Source organism: Malus sylvestris, chromosome 10 (assembly GCF_916048215.2).
Source record: "Malus sylvestris chromosome 10, drMalSylv7.2, whole genome shotgun sequence".
NCBI classification, from domain to species: Eukaryota; Viridiplantae; Streptophyta; class Magnoliopsida; order Rosales; family Rosaceae; genus Malus; species Malus sylvestris.
Genome location: NC_062269.1, coordinates 36,242,557 through 36,264,552, shown reverse-complemented (window position 1 = coordinate 36,264,552; position 21,996 = coordinate 36,242,557). Strand labels below are relative to the sequence as shown.

The 21,996-nt window shown below is 39.2% G+C and overlaps 1 protein-coding gene across 2 annotated transcripts; it reads left to right on the top strand.

The window, feature by feature from the left end:
• Positions 1-212: 212 nt before the first annotated feature.
• On the top strand, positions 213-18,302 carry LOC126586105 (cation-chloride cotransporter 1-like). Of its 2 annotated transcripts, XM_050250803.1 has the most exons (14): positions 213-330; positions 467-701; positions 2,475-2,621; positions 3,411-3,489; positions 3,836-3,927; positions 12,568-12,682; positions 13,079-13,179; positions 13,357-13,418; positions 13,593-13,811; positions 14,453-14,567; positions 14,979-15,173; positions 15,942-16,342; positions 16,626-16,787; positions 16,962-18,302. In XM_050250803.1, the coding sequence occupies exons 2-14, from the start codon at positions 529-531 to the stop codon at positions 18,050-18,052; spliced, it is 2,952 nt and encodes a 983-aa protein (XP_050106760.1). In that variant the 5' UTR covers positions 213-330; positions 467-528; the 3' UTR covers positions 18,053-18,302. The 2 variants fall into 2 exon arrangements, with proteins under 2 accessions (XP_050106760.1, XP_050106759.1); XM_050250802.1 differs by having other exon boundaries at positions 219-701.
• Positions 18,303-21,996: the final 3,694 nt, after the last annotated feature.

Below are 21,996 nucleotides of genomic sequence, written 5' to 3'. Positions count from 1 at the left end.
TAGATTTATATATGTCACTTTTCAATTTCTATTATGAAGAGTTTAAAAATAAAAAATTTCGTATTCAATTCCATTGTTCTTTTAGATTAATCAAACAAGAAAATTCACAAATTCTTATAAATAAAATTCCGTCATTTTAATTTTAATTTTAAAATTTCTGGTAATTTTAATTTTGTTTTCATCCAAACATAGAGTGACTGTGTAATGAATTGAGGAGGAACTCAGGACCGAGAGCCAATATTAACAGAAGCAAAACCGTGGTTCCAAAATTTGACGTCGTCATTTCTCAATTTCTTTTCTCCTCTTTTTCTCATTTGATTTCTCCTCCAGGTTTCTTCAATTCAAAGCCGCCTCTGTCTTTTTCTCTGCGTTTCTTTGAACAATCAACATCCAATAATATCATCGTTTCTTAATTTTCCACAAATATTATATAAAAATCCTTTCTTTCTATCTCTTTCTCGCACAGATCTAAATCCACCTTCTATAGGAGTAGCTTTGTATCGGATCGATCCAAACAGGGGATAGGAAATGGACAATGTCGACGTCGAAGCCGGTGCGGAAGACGAGTTCCGTGGCCAGAGGGGTCGCAAGTACCGCCCCGTCGTCGACAACGATCGGGCCGTGCTCGAGATGTCGCCCATGGATCCTTCCTCCTCCTCTTCTTCGTCGTCTTCTCTCCCGGTTCACCAGGCTTCCCTCAAGTATGTGTGTTTTCTGTATCTGAGACTTAGGGATTTGAATGGTGGTTTAAGAATGAATTTTGATGCGGTATGCTTTTGGTTTAATGGGTTAATTGTCGAAGATGAGTTAAACCCACAAGTTCACTTGATGATTTAAGCTTTGTGTATGGTGAATTCTTGTCCGAAATTGAACATGGGTTAAACCCAGAAGTGCAAGTTGATGCTTTGAGCTTTGTGTATTGTTAATTCTTGTCGGAAGTCGAAAATGAGTTAACCCACAAGTGCAAATTGATGCTTTGAGCTTTGTGTATTGTTAATTCTTGTTGGAATTCGAATATGAGTTAAACCCACAAGTGCAATTTGATGCTTCTAGCTGCTTTGTGTATGATGAATTCTTGTTGGAAATCGAAAATGAGTTAAACCCACGAGTGCCTTTGCCAGAATGTTGTTTGTTAAGTGGACCGAGATATTGAATTCAAAAAATGGGAAATCATAAGATGTTTGGATTCTGAATCCTAACATAAGGCTCTGCCCAAGTAGGAGAGTGCTGATCCTGTTACAGCACAAATTTGGGTTAGGCTGATGAAACTGTTGGGGGTGGTTTAGGTTTAGCTTAGAAAATGTTGTTCCTTGCTGGTGAAGATGAATTGCGTACTGGGGCCAACGTAATGTGATTATCATTTGGCATTGTGGGGTATTGGTTTCTATGTGGATTGTTTGGTTGGAATGAAATAAGAGGTAGTTTGAGGTTACGGTGGTGGAATTGGGGTGCGTTTTGGAATAATAGAGTTTGATTTTTTTTTTTTTTTGTGTGCGTTTTATAATTCTGACTCTCCTCTAGATCTTGTTCTTTTGATGTATCTGGCAACAAACTAAACTTAGCAAAATAGAGAATAACTAGAAACACACATGATTTATATTGGTTCGGCAACACTTTTGCCTACGTCCAGTTGTGATTTCTCTAGGTAGAGAAACAACTTCTTTGATTAATAATAGAGTTACAGTATTTTTGCAAACCTTAGAATTAATCCCTCTCTTTTCCTCTCGGCTGTCTCTGGCTTTCTCTTCTTTTACTAGCCTTGCCGCACCCTATTTATAAGTATAGGCTGTGGTTTACATGCCTATTTTTTATTAAGTTTCCTATTCTATATGGAAATGGGAAAGTAAATTATCTCTATTTTGTATGGAGTAAGAAAGTACACTTTCTTTCTTATTCTATATAAAATAGGAAAGTACACTTTCTTTCCTTTACCAATTATGTTTCTAGGATTCCCAATCTAATTTTACAAGGAAACTTAATTCTTTCCTAATACAATCCTAAACAAAATAGGACACTTACTTTGACGAGCCAATTCCTAACATTTTGGTCATCTATATCCAAGCATTTCAGGATATTCCTTTAACTGCAATCATTTTGGTTGGGATTTTTGAGTTGAATGTATTCTAATTCTTGCATTCTTCACTTATACATCTTTTTATTATTCATGGGTATCCCAATCTATGGTTTGGCATAGCATCAAAATCCATGAAAATCTAAAGATATCTTATTTATGAGGTGTTGCAATAATTCCTTGAGACAAAAAATCCGAGTTTCCCTTGTCAAAATGTTTCTGATAGCTATAAAGATACTTGTAAACTAATATTCATTTTCAGGTAAGTTTGGTTTTTTGTGCCTATACGTTGAAAGGCTGATTTCTCTTCATTGCATGTAAAGAAGATCAAGCAACATGTGTACTAGAATATAATATTATTTATTCTTGCTCGTAATCTTTGTACATGCTTATTGGTGGACAGGAAAATAAAAGTGAGCACACAAGAAAACATGGGTTCTAACATAAATGAAGGGCCTTCTACTCATGTGCAAGCCAAGGGCCCCCAGAAAGAATCCAATTTGGAACTATTTGGTTTTGATTCTCTCGTCAACATTCTTGGTCTGAAGAGGTATGTTTGTTATGTTCCATAGTATTGTTTCTTTATCATGCTCTGTCACCCTAAAACGCAGATACTGCAATATATTTCGGGTATGTAGTATCTGATTGGCATTCACCTCTCCATAAATGGGGGTAAGGCTAGCCGACATTCACCTCTCCCAGACCCTGCGTAAAGCGGTAGCCTTGTGCACTGGGTACGACCTTTTTTAGTATCTGATTGGCATTCTTTTGGTACTCCAAATCTGTATTCAACTTGACCCTTGAATATGGCATGTACATGGTGAATAGGAACAGCGATTTTGAGATTGTTAGGAAAATCATGTCTGTTGGTAGTTTTAAATTGTTAAGGGCTAACATGAAAATAAAACATTGATAAAAAAAGAGGAAACACTTTGCATATTTATTTTGCTTTGTTGTCTTATTCGTTGCTAGCCGTATCTGTATCCTAGTTTTTACGATATGTCATATTGTTGTATTGTTTATGTATCCTGTATCTGGTGCCCTTGGAACATAGTTTTATTGACCCATATACATACATGTCTAGGCATTCAGAGGGATGCAGGCACACGTACAAACTACTTTATGTTCACTTTTAAAGTTATTGTTTCTGATATATGGTTTATGTTTCCTGCCTAATCTCTTTCTGAGAAGAGATGCAAGGATGAGAGAATATTTTGGCAGTTTTCTCCCCGCATGTTTGATTTTGGAGAATGTTCGTGATACGAAAGTTATTTACTATAGTTTGGTATAAAATTTTGTTGCTGATTGGTCGGTCATTATTTGTTTCATGCTCCTACAGTATGACGGATGAGCAGACTGCAGCACCATCAAGTCCTAGAGATGGTGAAGATATTGCTATCACTCAGGGGCGACCAAAGGTATGGTAATTTATTACAATCCTGCTGTCTGTTGCATAAGTCCCTCCTTTATCTTGTTGCTTGCTTAGTTGCAATAGCAGCAGTTACAAGGCAAAATAGTGCAACTACTGTGTTATGTCGTCAACGTCATCCTCAACAACATCAATCCTTCTTTTTCTTCCCCTTATTCCCTTCAATTTTCTCACATTTTACTACCAATTTTGACGGTATAGTTACTTGTAGTATATGCTTATTACCCCTTTGCTTTATTGTTGAACTATCATATTGTTATGCTTTCCTGAAAGTTGAAACTGATTTTGAATTTCTGATGTTTTTCTGTATCTTTTGATGTGCATTCACCATGCAGCCAAGTGATCTCAAACTGGGAACATTAATGGGTGTATTTGTGCCGTGCCTTCAGAACATTTTGGGAATTATCTACTATATCCGATTTTCTTGGTAATTCTTGATTTGGTTGATATTTATCATTCTTTGATATTCAACTATCTTATTCTATTTTTCAAACTGTCTATAGGACGCATGAACAATTATATATTTATGGTAGGATTTTCTGTTAGATGTTGATATTGTATATGGAGGGTGCAATGTAGATTTTCTTGTTCATTATTGGACGTGCTATCAAAATTCTGGTGAATTTTTGTTTTCCCTTTAATACCACATTGTTTTGTGCCCCCCTAGTGCTGTTCCAGCGGAACTTGTTTAGATTCTGAAATTAAGAAAGCCTTTATATTTTCATTTCGAAGCTTGTTTTTATCCATGTCAAATACAACTACAAGTCCTATTGGTGCAGCCACCACAGCACCCGCTTTTTATGGAAGTGGGATTGTCTTGTTTTCTCACTAGTTAATTTTGGATGCATGTGAAAAATACTTCTCTCCTGCAGAGGCTGTAAAATTGACTTTTTGTCCGGCATGCTTCTTTCTCTTTTTAAAGCTCTTTATTAGGCTTAGTAGAACTGGGAAATTGCATGCCAGACGAATCTGATCATTATTGCCTATATATTTGTGTAATATTTTAGGAACGTGGAATATAGGAACCTTAACGGGAAAATCTATGGAAGTAGTGGAAGTTATGGTGAGGAGAAGGATAAATATTATGTGCCTACAAGAAACTAAGTGGGTTGGTAGTAAGGCAAAGGATCTAGAAAACTCAGGGTTTAAACTTTGGTATTCGGGCACAAATAGAACGAGAAACGGTGTTGGCATCATCGTGGACAAGACCTTGGTACAAGATGTTGTAGATGTCAAGAGGGTAGGAGATAGAATCATGGCAATCAAGATTGTAATAGGACAAGAACTTATCAATGTGATTAGTGCGTACGCACCTCAAGTAGGGTTGGATACGAGTTCGAAGGAGAAATTTTGGGAAGATCTTGGAGACTTGGTGCAAGGAATTGCTCAGACGGAGAAGTTATTTATAGGAGGAGATGTAAATGGACACGTGGGCAGGGAGACAGGCAACTATGGAGGTTTTCATGGTGGCCATGGTTTTGGGGAGAGAAACGAGGATGGGGAAGCTATCTTGGATTTTGCAATGGCATATGATCTCTTCTTAGCCAACACCTTCTTTAAGAAGAGAGAAGAACATGTGATCACCTACAAGAGTGGGTCGTCAAAAACACAAATAGATTTTCTTCTAATGAGGAAAGGTGATCGTATAACTTGTAAGGATTGCAAAGTTATACCAGGAGAGAGCGTGGCTAATCAACATCGCTTGTTGGTGATGGATGTACATATCAAAAGAGTAAGACAAAAGAACAAGACTTGGAAGTGCCCAAGGACTAGATGGTGGAATCTAAAAGAAGAAAAACAAGTCATTTTCAAAGAGAAGGTAATCACCCAATGTGTGTGGGATAGAGAGGGGGAAGCTAGCCAAATGTGGGATTCCATGGCTAGTTGTATCCGAAAAGTAGCAAAAGAGGTATTAGGAGAGTCCAAGGGCTTTGCCCCACACCAAAAGGAATCTTGGTGGTGGAATGAGGAGGTACAAACAAAGGTGAAGGCTAAGAAGGAATGTTGTAAAGCCTTATACAAGGAGAGGACCGATGAAAATGGTGAAAGGTATAGAAAAGCGAAGCAAGAGGCGAAGAAAGCTGTCAGAGAAGCTAAGTTAGCGGCTTACGACGATATGTATAAACGACTAGATACCAAAGAAGGAGAGTTGGATATCTATAAATTATCTAGAGCAAGGGAAAAGAAGACAAGGGACCTAAACCAAGTGAGGTGCATCAAGGATGAGGATGGAAAGGTTCTTGCTACAGAGAACGCGGTTAAAGACAGATGGAGAGGTTATTTTCATAATCTTTTCAATGAAGGACATGAAATGAGTGCTTCTTTAGGGGAGTTGAGTAACTCAGAAGAGTGTAGAAACTACTCTTTTTATCGTCGAATCCGGAAGGAAGAAGTGGTTGTAGCTTTGAAGAAGATGAAGCATAAAAAAGCAATAGGCCCAGACGATATACCAATCGAAGTGTGGAAACTTTTGGGAGAGACAGGTATAACATGGCTCACTGACCTTTTCAATAGGATTTTGAAAACGAAGAAGATGCCAAATGAGTGGCGAACGAGCACTTTGGTGCCTATCTACAAGAATAAGGGCGACGTACAAAATTGCATGAACTATAGGGGTATTAAGCTAATGAGTCATACAATGAAGCTCTGGGAGAGAGTCATTGAGCATAGATTGAGGCAAGAGACACGGGTTTCGGACAACCAATTCGGGTTCATGCCAGGGCGCTCAACCATGGAGGCAATCTATCTCTTACGAAGATTGATGGAAATGTATAGAGATGGGAAAAAGGATTTACACATGGTCTTTATAGATTTGGAAAAAGCGTATGATAGGGTCCCAAGAGACATTCTTTGGAGGATTTTAGAGAAGAAAGGAGTACGAGTAGCATATATCCAAGCTATAAAGGATATGTATGAAGGAGCAAAGACTGCCGTAAGAACTCATGAAGGACAAACCGAAAGCTTTCCCATAACTGTAGGATTACATCAAGGCTCATCCTTAAGTCCTTACCTTTTTGCGTTGGTAATGGATGAGTTAACAAGACATATTCAAGATGATATTCCTTGGTGTATGCTTTTCGCAGACGATATAGTGTTGATAGATGAAACTCAGGAAGGGGTAAATGCAAAGCTTAACCTTTGGAGAGAAGTGTTGGAATCTAAAGGTCTTCGCCTAAGCCGATCAAAGACAGAATATATGGAGTGCAAGTTCAGTGCAAATGGAGGCCAAAACGAGTTAGGGGTGAGGATCGGAGATCAAGAAATACCAAAGAGCGACCGTTTTCGTTACCTAGGATCTATCTTGCAAAAGAACGGAGAATTAGATGGAGATCTCAACCATAGAATACAAGCTGGATGGATGAAGTGGAAGAGTGCATCCGGCGTGTTATGTGACCGTCGTATGCCACTGAAGCTCAAGGGAAAATTTTATAGGATGGCAATAAGGCCGGCGATGCTGTATGGCACAGAATGTTGGGCGGTGAAACATCAACACGTACACAAAATGGGTGTAGCGGAGATGAGGATGCTTCGTTGGATGTGTGGGCACACAAGAAAGGATAAGATTAGGAATGAGGATATCCGGGGTAAAGTAGGAGTAGCCGAAATTGAAGGAAAGATGAGAGAAAATCGGTTACGGTGGTTTGGACATGTGCAAAGAAGGCCTACTGACGCTCCGATTAGAAGATGCGACGATGGGACAGAGGTTCAGGGCCGAAGGGGTAGAGGAAGACCTAGGAAAACTTTGGAAGAGACTCTAAGAAAAGACTTAGAGTACTTGGATCTAACGAAGGACATGACACAGGATCGAGCACAATGGCGTTCTAAGATTCATATAGCCGATCCCACTCAGTGACTTGGATTTTCCAAGTCTCCAACCGAGAAGTTTTCCTCACTCGGAAAATTAAGGGAACACTACCCCAACCTACATGCTCCACTCAGAAAGCTTCAACATACAAGCTTCAACAAAAGAAAATTCAAAGAACTTAGCGAAGAAGGCTTTGGTGTATTTAACACAATACGTTGAAATGAAGGAAAGCTTATTTATTGATATCCCCGATAAGCTACAAATATGTACATATACAAGAGTCAAAATAAACACACAAGAGGGAGCCTTCACAAAGGTTGCTTAGGAGAAGTCTTAGCAGTCGGTAGAGCCCCAGAAAGAGAAGGCACCGGAGGGGGATCATTTGGAGCCTCAGTACTGGACAGAACCCTAGAAGGAGGAGGCATCAGAGGTTGATCATTTGGAGCTTCATTACGCGGTACAGCCCCAGAAGACGAAGGCAATAAATGCCTTTGGAACAAACCTACAAATCTCTGATGATCAAGTAAAACCTGACCATCAGTTTCCTTCATCTGGTCAAGCTTCCTCTTCATGTTTGTAGCATAGTCATGTGCGAGCCGGTGCAACTGTTTATTCTCATGCTTGAGCCCTCTAATCTCCTGTTTGAGACTCATCACTTCAGCCGCCAATGATTCAACTTGGCGGGTTCGAGCAAATAGGCGTTGGGCCATATTAGACACAGAACCTGCACACTGAACACTGAGAGCCAGCGAATCCTTAACAGCTAACTCATCAGACCGTTTGGAAAGTAGTCTGTTATCTTTGGGAGTGAGAAGGTTCCTGGCCACCACCGCAGCGGTCATATCATTCTTCATCACGGAATCCCCAACGGTAAGAGGACCAGTAGGGGAGACGAAGGATGGGCGCCATATGTTGTCTGGAGAAGGCGGGGCTGCCTCTTCAACAAGGTTCAAGTCAAAACGACGGTCGGAGGGGCCAGACATTTTCAAAGGTGTTGAAGAGAGAAGAGGTCGGACAAATCAAGATCTTAGAAGTGCAAGAATGAAGCTTCTACTGGTGGAGATTCAAGTGTGCTTTGGAACTTAATGCCAGCCCTTATAAAAATCTGCACTCGACGGAGCTTCAGAAATCGAAGAGGCGCCTGCTCAGAAATCGAAGAGGCGTTTGCTTTCTCAAAAGCTGGGCTGCTTAGAGATCACGAGGGTTGATCTCAGAAATCTAAGAGGCGTTTGCTTTCTCAAAAGTTGGGCTGCTCAAAGACCACGAAGGCTGGTCTCAGAAATTGAAGAGGCGCTCGCTTTCTCAAAAGCTGGGCTCCCCAGAGACCACGAGGGCCGATCTCAGAAATTGAAGAGGCACCTACTTTTCCAGCCTTGTCAGCACCTGTCACACGCACACTCAGCTTTGCGGAAATTATGGGCATTCTGTCGAAGACTTCTGGGGAAGTAGAAAACACATGAATCTTACTGTTCAATCACCCACTTCCCACACGCAACAATAGCTCATGGGTACCACAGAAAACTTTGCCAAAGTTCTCTGCCAAAGTTGAGCACGTGAAGCTTGCAGCTCCCACTACATCGCTCTGACCAAGAAGGGTAAAAGAATAGCAAAGAAACAGCACTAACAAAGTTTAGACCCATAAATTTTGAAGGTCTAGCTACCATATTATTACCCACAAGGGTAAAGGAACAGTACCACTGCTGGATAATTGGACAGTCCCTGTGTGTCAACCTCTGTGCTTCGTGGCAAGGTAGACTAGCAAACATGCCCAACCTTTACTCACATTCGAGAAAACACTCCCAATAAGATTGCTTGCTCCAAAATCGAAGAGGCACCGTCCTCCGAATCTCGAGAGCCAGACTCCCAACATGACTACTTTCTTAAAAATCGAAGAGAGGGTAAAGGAACAGTACCATTGCTGGATAATTGGAAAGTCCTTGTGTGTCAACCTCTGTGCTTCGTGGCAAGGTAGACTAGCAAACATGCCCAACCTTTACTCACATTCGAGAAAACACTCCCAACAAGATTGCTTGCTCCAAAATCGAAGAGGCACCGCCCTCCGAATCTCGAGAGCCAGACTCCCAACATGATTACTTTCTCAAAAATCGAAGAGACACTGCTCCCCGAATCTTAGAGAGCCAGACCCCCAGCGTGACTGCTTTCTCAAAAATCGATGAGGCATCGTTCTTCGAATCAATCGAAGAGGCGCTCGCTTTCTCAAAAGCTGGGCTGCTCAGAGACCACGAGGGCCGATCTCAGAAATCGAAGAGGCACCTACTTTTCTAGCCTTGTCAGCACCTGTCACACGCACACTCAGCTTTGCAGAAATTATGGGCATTCTGTCGAAGACTTCTGGTGAAGTAGAAAGCACATGAATCTTACTGTTCAATCACCCACTTCCCACACGCAACAATAGCTCATGGGTACCACAGATAACTTTGCCAAAGTTCTCTGCCAAAGTTGAGCACGTGAAGCTTGCAGCTCCCACTACATCGCTCTGACCAAGAAAGGTAAAAGAATAGCAAAGAAACAACACTAACAAAGTTTAGACACATAAATTTTGAAGGTCTAGCTACCATATTATTACCCACAAGGGTAAAGGAACAGTACCACTGCTGGATAATTGGAAACTCCCTGTGTGTCAACCTCTGTGCTTCGTGGCAAGGTAGACTAGCAAACATGCCCAACTTTTACTCACATTCGAGAAAACACTCCCAACAAGATTGCTTGCTCCAAAATCGAAGAGGCACCGTCCTCCGAATCTCGAGAGCCAGACTCCCAACATGACTACTTTCTCAAAATCGAAGAGAGGGTAAAGGAACAGTACCATTGCTGGATAATTGGAAAGTCCCTGTGTATCAACCTTTGTGCTTCGTGGCAAGGTAGACTAGCAAACATGCCCAACCTTTACTCACATTCGAGACAACACTCCCAACAAGATTGCTTGCTCCAAAATCGAAGAGGCACCGCCCTCCGAATCTCGAGAGCCAGACTCCCAACATGATTACTTCCTCAAAAATCGAAGAGACACTGCTCTCCGAATCTCGAGAGCCAGACCCCCAGCATGATTGCTTTCTCAAAAATCGAAGAGGCATCGTTCTCCGAATCTCGAGAGCCAGATACCACAGACCACTTTTTCAAAGTGCTCTGACAGAGTTAAAACATGTGAAACTGACAGCTCCCACTACCGTGCTATGACCAAGCAGGGTAAAGGAATAACATTACTACTTGTTAGGGAGACTCCTATATATGTCAACCTCCATCCCCAACGGACAGGCAGACCTGCAAAAATGCTCAACCCTTCATCATATCTGAGAGGGCACTCCCAACGAAGCCTTTCGAAATATTCAGCTTTCTTTCCCCCCGATAATACCTCTGCAAACAAGCTATACTAGAGCAAGAATATCTCATATCATCAGGGTTAAAAGCAAGAGTATCCCATATCATGCTTTTTCCCTGTCTTTTCCTTTGGCCTTGTTTTTACCTGCAAGACAAGGAGAAAGAGAGCAATCAGTCAGCACTTGGAATCAAGCTTCCAGCAAAGAACTGACTGCCTGGAACCCCTTACCTGATTACTTACCTGGCATTGCTCTCGAGTACTCATCTTCAACATCTTATGTTTCCAGGGAAGATTCCGCATCTGCTTGAGGAACAGATAGGGCAAGTGCGAAGGATACAAGGAAGCATGTGGAGACAAGCGTAACAGCACACGTGCCGATACATCCATTACTCTGTCAAAAGCAAAAGTATCCCATATCAGCAGGGTGGAACGTACTCTAGATTTGATGGACTTGTTTTGACCCTCAAATTCTTCAGTCGGCCTTATACTCTGGAGGAAACCAGAAAACCGTCCAGCTCAGTTCAAGAATAAGCCTGTGGAAAGTTACTTCTTCAAAAGCAAAAGTATCTCATATCATCTCTTCTCATTTTTCTTCTCTTTATCCTTCATGCTGCTGCAAGATGGGGAGAAGGTGAACAATCAGTCGGAGCTCTGATTGTTTACCTTGTCTGTCACCTCTTTCAACAGACCCCCTAGCTCGGCGACTTGGGGGACTCCTACTACATGGTTTGTATCGCGCTTGACCAAGCCTGAAACTACAAGTAAGCTTCAAGTGAAATTGATACATTACCTTGTGCATCTCCACCAGTTAAAGATACCACCCCTGGATGGAGGAAGAGTACTTCCAGAGAAGATGCCACATCTACCTATGAGACAGATAAGGCAAGTCAAGACGACTCCACACTCCGATACTTAGAAGTTTCGTGATTACGAGATCATTCTCCCACAATATTTCTTAATGTCATTTGTACTAAATCATTCACTTGTACTCACTAAAGGAGAGCTTGAACCTATGTACTTGTGTAAACCCTTCACAATTAATGAGAACTCTTCTATTCCGTGGACGTAGCCAATATGGGTGAACCACGTACATCTTGTGTTTGCTTTCCTATCTCTATCCATTTATATACTTATCCACACTAATGACCGGAGCAATCTAGCGAAGATCACAAAAAGCGACCGTTTTCGCTACCTAGGATCTATCTTGTAAGAGAACGGAGAATTAGATGGAGATCTCAACCATAGAATACGAGCTGGATGGATGAAGTGTTAGAATGCATCCGGCGTGTTGTGTGACCGTCGTAGGCCACTGAAGCTCAAGGGAAAATTTTATAGGACGGCAATAAGGCCAGCGATGTTGTATGGCACAGAATGTTGGGCGGTGAAGCATCAACACGTACACAAAATGGGTGTAGCGGAGATGAGAATGCTTCGTGGGATGTGTGGGCACACGAGAAAGGATAAGATTGGGAATGAGGATATCCGAGGTAAAGTAGGAGTAGCCGAAATTGTAGGAAAGATGAGAGAAAATCGGCTCCGGTGATTTGGACATGTGCAAAGAAGGCCGAATGACGCTCCGGTTCGAAGATGTGACTACGGGACAGAGGTTCAGGGCCGAAGGGGTAGAGGAAGACCTAGGAAAACTTTGGAAGAGACTCTAAGAAAAGACTTAGAGTACTTGGATCTAACGGAGGACATGACACAAAACCGAGCGCAATGGCGTTCTAGGATTCATATAGCCGACCCCACTTAGTGGGAAAAGGCTTTGTTGTTGTTGTTGTTGTTGTTGTCACTGCTTTTAAATGATTGAATTCATCATGTTTCTGTTTCCTTATAGACCAGTCATGTTTTTACTGATATAAGTTTTTTAAATTTATTTACAAAAAGATACTGATATTATCTCTGATATGTTAAAATGGCAGGATTGTTGGTATGGCTGGCATAGCTGAGTCACTATTCTTGGTTTCCCTCTGTGGCTTGTGTACTTTCCTGACTGCAATATCATTGAGCGCAATTGCAACCAATGGTGCTATGAAGGTACACAATTTATATATGATAAGACTAAAGAAATATTAGATGGTGAAATTTATAAGAATATTGGCACCCTATCATAAAATAGCAGAGCAATACTTTAGCGACTCTTAACAGTTGAAAACTGGATTGTGAGACCATTTTAGATTGCTACACGGTGGTGCATCTACAATTGGGATTTAATCTTAAAACAGTTATTCCTACTTTCAAGGAATCATTAACCTTGTGCTTTATATGTTAATGAACTGTGTAATATTCCAATTATTATCATGTACTGCATGTTGAGTTCTGGTTCTTTCCTTTTGAGTACTCAGACACTGTATTTTAGGAGTTAATCAATTCTTAACTGAATAGGGTTGTGAAAGAAGGAAACTGAGTTCTGCTTTGTATTTATTTTACTAGGGTGGTGGACCTTACTATCTAATTGGTCGTGCCCTTGGTCCAGAAGTTGGAGTTAGCATTGGATTATGTTTCTTTCTAGGAAATGCTGTTGCTGGATCTCTGTGAGTTTTCACTGTTAACTTAATTGTGATGATATAATGACATGATGGTTGACGCCTGGAGGCAGATGGATTTTGTCTTGAATAAAGTGTTCTATTATTTTGATTGCTTTGTGCTTGATGCTGGATGGTTGTTGACTTGAGTAATGAACTTAGGCTTTCATGTTATTGTTGTTCTAGTTATGTCTTGGGAGCTGTTGAAACCTTCTTGAAAGCTGTGCCGGCAGCTGGGATTTTTAGAGGTAATTTAGCAATGTTCCGGTTCACAATAATAGAACTTTTTTTCTTTGAAAATTGTTGCTGGGAATTGCTTTAAAAACCAAAAAAAATTCAGGTTAGAAAAAACAAAGACTTGTTACTAATATTTGAATGGAGTGTAAGTAATTTCTTTTTCTTTTTTCATGTTGTCAACACAGAGACCACAAGAGTTAATGGAACATCAATTACAATACACAGTCCGAGTTCTCATGACCTGCAAATCTATGGGATAGTTGTGACTATTATTTTGTGCTTTATTGTGTTTGGTGGTGTGAAAATGATCAATCGGGTTGCACCTGCCTTCCTCATACCCGTTTTGTTCTCGCTGTTCTGCATATATATTGGGATTGCTTTGGCGAGGAAGAATCACCCTGTAGGTTAGTGAAGGTTTAACTTTTTTTCAGGAACTGGCACTTTTCAGTATGGATATATGTTTTTGCCTCATATTAATAATGATGTATGCCATTTTGAGGTCATAATATGTAGGTATGATTTTTTACATAACGTAATGCTGTGAACCTAGAGTGTTGTGTTGTTATCAGCTTCTTGTTTTATTGTTATTAGTTATTACTACTACAATGCTAGAGGTAATATTGTTTGCAATAATAATGATACAAATATTAACAACAATAATTATTTTACTAAAACAAAAATTTTACGAATAAAAATAAATGAAAATATAAGTAAGCTTATATGATAAACTCAACCAAAAGCACAAAATAAAGTCAATAATCTAACACTGCCCCCATTCAAGAACAATAAACTAAAATAAATATCTTTGAAGGCTGGATACTGTTTTATTATTTTTTTTCTTTTCATTTTAGTGGTCAAAGGCTGCATGCCTGGACCAGTTTCTTAATGATTAGCTGACTTTTACTTAGGGGTGCGGATCAGATCAAGTCAACTGTTGCATTAAAGTAACTTGACTCTCTAAAATATTTGTTCCAGTCAAATGTATTCTTTTAAGGTTTTGGTGGGGATAATAAATGGATAATATTTCTTGCAATATTTGTTACAGATGGGGTCACGGGCTTGAGTTCGCACTCTTTCAAAGAAAACTGGAGCTCAGATTATAAGAAGACCAATAACAATGGAATTCCTGATCCTGACGGAAAAGTATCCTGGAATTTCAAGTCAGTATGGCATTAATTGTCCAACTTTGATAGTTTTACTTTGATGCTGGTGTGAGTTAAACTTATAAATATGCGAATATGTGGATTTTTTTTTATGATTTTGGAGGACATTCTTTTAAATCACCAATTCATCAATCTGTTTCTTTAAACTAGTAATATGCGGATATCTGGGTTCTTATTATTGCTCTCTCTCTTGCGCACTCTCTATTCTTGTTATTACTATTCTTCTTCTTCTTTTATTTATTTATTTATTTATTTTTAAATTTAATTAATTAATTATATTTTTTTCTAGTGAAGGCTGTTTTGCATGCTGGCTGTATATTTGTATAGCAATTTATATGCTTTGTTATGAATCTAGGGCGGAAATAAAATTTTATTGCTTTTCTAACTGCTATTAATCTTTGTATCCAGTGCAATGGTCGGCCTCTTTTTCCCTGCTGTGACAGGAATTATGGCAGGTTCAAATCGGTCAGCCTCACTGAAAGATACTCAGCGTTCAATTCCTATTGGAACACTGGCTGCAACTCTTTCAACTACTGCAATGTATCTGGTCTCTGTGTTACTATTTGGAGCCCTTGCAACCAGGGAGAAGCTTTTGACTGACAGGTATACAAATGTTCTTATAGCCCTTTCTTAGGGCACGGACATAAATTTCTATCTTTCTTTTTTTTTTTTTTAATTTTTAATTTTTTTTTAATTTTAACTATTTATTCAAAAGTTGCATGTTGTATAATTTGGTTTTTTTCTTCCCTTTCTGTTCTTGTTATTGTGTGTCAATGGGCTACTGTGTTAATTTTGTGACAAACTAGACGTCGAGAAATCATCTTTTTTATTTTCATATCCATTTTGTCTCAACTATGGAAATAAGAAATCCAAAATTTGAAAGAAGACGGAGTTCTTCAACATAAGAAAGGAGAGACAGAAATCTTTTTCTAAACTGTTAAAGTTCCCCCTCTTTCATCAATGGCTCTTCTTTCTTTGAAACATAGAAAAACGTCTCCCTTTGTGCTGAACTTTTTGACACCTAATAAAAAGATAATCTCATTTCTAGGTTTTGTACCTGTTAGAATGTAAGAATGGAGAAGATTTGTGTGAGTTCAAAGATAACTAGTCTTTGTCTGGGAGTTCCTTTTGTTTTTCGTTTGTTCTGAACTCTTCAGGGTTTAGAACAGCTAAATCTGTTGTTTTGGAGTTTCTTCCATGGCCACTTATTTAATACATTATCTTTATTGTGTCAAATTGAGTTCTAAAAGTTGGGATTATCTGTCCAGTTAATTGTTTTCCTGCGTATGTGTCGACTAGAATTTTGCATTAACAAAATAATGTACTTTGTTCGTTGTTTGTCTCATTGCTGAAACTGGAGTTCCTCTGCAGGCTACTCTCGGCTAGAATTGCTTGGCCTTTCCCAGTATTCATTTACATTGGAATAATTCTTTCAACCTTAGGTGCTGCTCTTCAAAGCCTGACTGGTGCCCCCCGTCTCCTTGCAGCAATAGCCAATGATGACATTTTACCCGTTCTTAACTACTTTCGGGTTTCAGAAGGGAATGAGCCTCACATTGCTACCTTGTTTACTGCACTCCTCTGTATCGGGTGTGTCATTATTGGGAACCTGGATCTTATCACGCCAACTATAACTATGTTTTTCCTTCTGTGTTATGCGGGTGTGAACTTATCTTGCTTCCTTCTGGATCTTCTGGATGCTCCCAGTTGGCGTCCTCGGTGGAAATTTCACCACTGGAGCCTCTCTCTTCTTGGAGCCACACTTTGTATAGGTATACCTATTGTATTTATTTTGTACTTTGATTTTAACATTATGCTCTCTGTATAGACGTGCTAAGAAAGGCAGTAAAAGCATAGGGAGGAGAAATCAACCGTCAGCTCTTGAAAATTAGGCACTAGTTTGTGCTTGAATATCTGTCAGTGATGTGATTCTGTTACTGGCATACTGTGTGCTATTGTAGCCACATGCTATGCGTGATGTAAGTAGGTCAAATTTGATTTCTTTTGAACTTTATACTGACCTTCTGTTTTTACTTTTTTTCTTTTTGTATACAGTGATCATGTTCTTGATCTCTTGGTCATTCACTATCGTGTCTCTAGCCCTGGCAAGCCTTATATATTATTATGTGAGCATCAAAGGCAAGGCTGGGGACTGGGGTGATGGTTTCAAGAGTGCATATTTCCAACTTGCTCTCCGCAGTCTTCGATCTCTAGGAGGTATGTGTACTTGCATCTCTAGGACAAAATTTTAACGTGGGAGCCATGTTTGTGTTGTGTGGTTGCCGGGGGCATGCTGATGGTTTGAACGAAGTGCATGCTAATGCTATGGTTTGTGCTTGCGTGTGAGTATATTTTAACCTTTTCTCATTCATCTTTTCACTATCCATGCAGCAAACCAGGTACACCCAAAGAATTGGTATCCCATCCCCTTGATATTCTGCCGGCCATGGGGGAAGCTGCCAGAAAATGTGCCCTGCCATCCCAAACTTGCTGACTTTGCCAACTGTATGAAGAAGAAGGGCAGGGGAATGTCCATTTTTTTCTCTATTCTAGACGGTGATTACCGTGAATGTGCTGAAGATGCTAAGACTGCATGCAAACAGCTTGCGACCTACCTTGACTACAAGAATTGTGAAGGTGTAGCTGAGATTGTCGTGGCCCCCAGTATGTCTGAAGGCTTTCGGGGCATCGTCCAGACAATGGGTCTTGGAAACCTCAAGCCAAACATTGTGGTGATGCGGTATCCTGAGATATGGCGTCGTGAAAACTTAACGGAAATTCCAGCCACTTTCGTTGAAATAATTAACGATTGCATTATTGCGAACAAGGCCGTTGTCATCGTCAAGGGTCTTGATGAATGGCCTAATGAGTATCAGAGGCAGTATGGTACCATTGACTTGTACTGGATTGTGAGAGATGGAGGTCTCATGCTGCTTCTGTCCCAGCTCCTCCTCACGAAGGAAAGCTTTGAGAGTTGCAAAATCCAGGTTTTCTGCATCGCAGAGGAGGATACTGATGCGGAGGGGCTCAAGGCTGATGTGAAAAAGTTTCTATATGATCTTCGGATGCATGCTGAAGTGATTGTTGTAACAATGAAATCGTGGGATGTGCAAGCAGATGGCGGGTCTCCTCAAGATGAATCTGTGGAGGCGTTCACTGGTGCTCAGCGGCGGATAGCTGATTACATGGCTAACATGAAGGCAATAGCTGAGAAACAAGGGACCCCGCTGATGGCTGACGGGAAGCAAGTTTTTGTGGATGAACAGCAGGTGGAGAAGTTTCTTTACACTACCCTAAAGCTGAACTCGACAATACTCAGATACTCGAGAATGGCTGCGGTTGTGCTTGTGAGCTTACCTCCACCGCCGGCCAACCACCCTGCATATTTCTACATGGAGTACATGGATTTGCTGGTGGAGAACGTGCCGAGACTTCTGATGGTGAGAGGATACCGTAGAGACGTTGTAACTCTATTCACATAGTTTCAGTGGAAGACTGCTTCCGTCCTGGAATGGTAAATTACCGCATTTTCCAACACTCTATGTTCATATAATTTTTTTGCTTTTGTAGTTTAAAACGTTACATTCATTCATTTCACCGTCCCTGTGGCTAGAGCAGCATTTTACTGGTTCCCTTAATTTGTTTTTGTAAAATTTTGAAATATAGCTTCTTTTTTTTGGGATTCATACAGCCGACCCCGCTTAGAGAGATAAGTTTTTGCTATTGTCGTCATCTTGCAGCTCAGATATGTTGGTTTTGAATATGGTGTTTATTTGCCTTCTCCTAAAACATCCTGCAGCAAATTAAGCACTACATAGTGCCTTGCATTTGCCTTTGCATTTGCATGACTCGGTTGAGCGACGCGGAAGGCTACTTAGCAATCAAATATCAATGCCATCTTAACAACATTGTATCGACAGGTGTCTTACCGAAATACGGACACCATACGAACATGGCGTCACATCGACAATATCTATTAGATATTAATATAAAGCCATCTCCAATTGAAATGGTTAAATATAGTCTCGTCTTTTTTAAATGAATAGTGGTAGACTATACTTATACCATCTTTAACTGAATGGGCCAAACGTAGTCTTCTCAATAATTTATTAGGTAATTTAATTAAACTACCTTTGAATATTTTTCAAATTAAGTCGTTGAATTTGAATTAATTATTGTAACTGAGGAGCTGGCCTCAAAATAAAAAAAAAGCTAGGGAGGCTACATTTAAAATCTATAAGTCAAGTGCGTATGCAGATTTTGTCCCACCAACAAAGTAGGCAATATTGCATAGACAAGGATTGTCTGCCCTCCCACTTTCGGTGCCCTCCCATGCCCTTCTGTTTGTATGGTCACTGTTAAGCCATATCAACATTTTATATCACTATTCATTTTGGTCTTATTATTTCTATAAAAAAATAATATAAAATGTTGACGTGACTTAACCATGACCACACAAAACAGGAGGGCACGAGAGGGCACCGGAAGTGGGAGGGCAGATAATCCTTATCCATATTGCACACACTTTCAACACTACGGGCAATCGGGTCCCACGTCTCTATTTTTAATAAGACATTTTATGTAGAAGAGGAAGACAAAACTAAAAGATAAAAAGTAGATATTAAAGATGAAATAAAGCAATAAAATTAAATTTTGCCTATGCGGTTTGCCTATTTCATTAGAGTGACACATTTTGTTCATGAGACAATTGAGTAGGCAACTTACTACATTATAGTACAATTTTTTCCGTTTTGTTTTCCTACACCATTGAAGATGATCAAGAATAAATTCTTGACTTGTTTGGTTCGGAGAGTGTCCTAATGAATAGGTTTTTTTGTTTAACTCATTGCATTTTCAAGTCCACACTCTTCATTTTTTTCGCGAATGAAAAGAGTTTAGTGCAAATGATCTTATTATTTATATAAAATACAATATCTTGCTAATTTCAACTCGTAATCATATACAATGTTGAAGAACGTAAAGCCCCACACTCGAAAATATCAAGATAAAATAAGACGCATAATGATTATCAAAGTATAATTCCACTCCATCCAGTTATTTAATTAAAAAAAAACTCACAAATGCTTAATTGTGCAGGTTGTTAAGTATCTAAACCGTCTAAAGTTTTACCACAAAAATTTAGGAAACTTTAACGAAAAGTTTCCCGGTACTGTTTACTTTAACGAAAAATCATATTTTTACATTAAAAAGTCAATTATGGTACTATTCACTTTACCTTTATTTCATCATTATCGTTAAAACTCAAAATTCTCAAATCATTTTAATTAGTTTTCCTAAAAATTTACAAACAAAAAATTGTCATGGTCAATTGCTCATAGTCAATGATTTATGGAAGCACTATCCGACTTCGAAACCAAGAAACAAAACACAAAAATGGTGGGACAATGTTGGACTTTTAAGACTAAGCCTTCTTTTATAACCTTAGTTCACATGCGACGTATGCATATCCACTAAGAAAGAGGCGCCCGAGTCAGCGCCTCTAATTCGGACCATAAGGGAACGAGGAATTCTCAACGAAAAAAAATGTTTTATGAACCGAAGGTAAAAGTTATTTTTCATCAGACGGTTGTTCCCGTAACTCTACCGACTTGGATTATATATCCAAAAAGGTCTGTCCAAAATAATTGTCTTCTATAGTACGCATTAATAATTGGTCCGAAAAATTAACGTTTGTATATAAAGTTTAATAAATTTTTACAATGATTAAATTTTGCGTGATTAAAATTTTGTAACCATGCACAATTATACGAGAGGATGGCATGTATCATTGTAGCCGGACTTTATCCAAAACCATGCACTCAACCAAATTGTGGAGATCCTAGGAATCCTCACATCTTAGTCATTGATCGTGAATCGTGCGGTTATAAATTATTTGACTTTTTTTTATTAAAAATTAAACACAAATAGTACCTGACGAAAACTAACTGTACGATATACGATGAACAGCTAGTATATAGGGATCCTAAAGTGGATCCGGAGAGGATCCTCTTGCATGCACTCATTCCTTGACTTTTCAACAAATCTAGAGAATTTCAACTGTAGTAGCTAGTACGTAGCACAATTAATCTTATCTTAACTTTAAACTTTAAACCGTAAACCCTAATTAATCTTATCTTAATCCTTCCCATGCCCAGAGCAACTGGAACGAGAAATGCAGAAGCTCGATATGAATCTCATGCACATCCTTTAAAATTATGAACTGATGCGTATAATAATTATTTGGTAATCTATTGCATGCATTTTATTAGGCTATCTTTAATGTAAGGGGCTAAAAATTAAAAATTTAGCTCCATATGTTCAACTACTCATTTTTACGTACCTACTCAAATTGGTTTTCCTCTTAGTGGTCCTAACTTTTTAAACGGGACGGATCCATAACTTTTTTACACAACTTTTGACACATGTTTTTTGTGGGACGCATTCCGTAATGTATTTTAATGATTTGAGTCGTCTATTATTTAGATCTTCCCTAAAAAATAATGTTTACCAAAAAACACTCAATTCTGAAACATATGACTGTTGGATTAATGGTTATGGTTTCTTTGTACCATTTTCTTCACCACAAATGCATGTTTTAATGGTTTTGGATTTCTCTACTTTTTTACAAAGATTGTCACATTTCGGCCCGGGATCGATTTTGCCGTAGCACGATATTGTCTACTTTGGACCCCGACCATGCCCTCAAGGTTTTGTTTCTGGGAATTCACACGAGAACTTCCCAATGGGTCACCCATCATGAGATTGCTCTTGTGCGAACTCGCTTAACTTCGGAGTTCTGATAGAACCCGAAGCCAGTGAGCTCCCAAAATGCCTCGTGCTAGGTAGATATGTGAATATACATATAAGATTACAGGATCCTCACCCCTAGGCGATGTGGGATCTTACAAAGATAACCTATGAATGATGTTATAAAAGCTAGACCGTTCAGATCGTTAAAATACATTATAGAATGGGTCTCACAAAAACTCACTCTGTAGTAAAAAATCGTATAAAAAAATAATGTCACAGATCTGTCCATTTTAAAATTATATAATTTTGGTGTTTCCTTAACTTTTGTTGTTTAGATTCAAGTCTTCTTCATTAATATGAACACAATCTATCTGTGTGTCAAATACGTGTGCTTATGAAATTTTTTTATTTCATATAATGGACTCCTATTAAGTTTTTTATTAGTGTGAAAACAACCCATAAAGAAATTAATTTAACCTATAATTACTACTATTAATTTATCCAGGTGGATCTCCTACGCTTGATTTTTAATTGGTGGGACCCTATTTGAAAATTCTTGACAAAATATTCATATAAAAAAACAGAAAAATAGTAAAACGGTAAGCGTATAAGGCCAGCCATTGCCGCGAGTGGTATATTTCCCCAAACGTGTATCTGCCAACTAAGACCTAATTAA

Bases quoted from the DNA above. Each gene is read 5' to 3' on its own strand.
- LOC126586105 (XM_050250803.1), top strand. From the start codon at position 529: ATGGACAATGTCGACGTCGAAGCCGGTGCGGAAGACGAGTTCCGTGGC. The intron at 14,568-14,978 runs GTCAGTATGGCA...CTTTGTATCCAG, and splicing joins AAAGTATCCTGGAATTTCAA to TGCAATGGTCGGCCTCTTTT. The intron at 16,343-16,625 runs GTATACCTATTG...TTTTGTATACAG, and splicing joins TGGAGCCACACTTTGTATAG to TGATCATGTTCTTGATCTCT.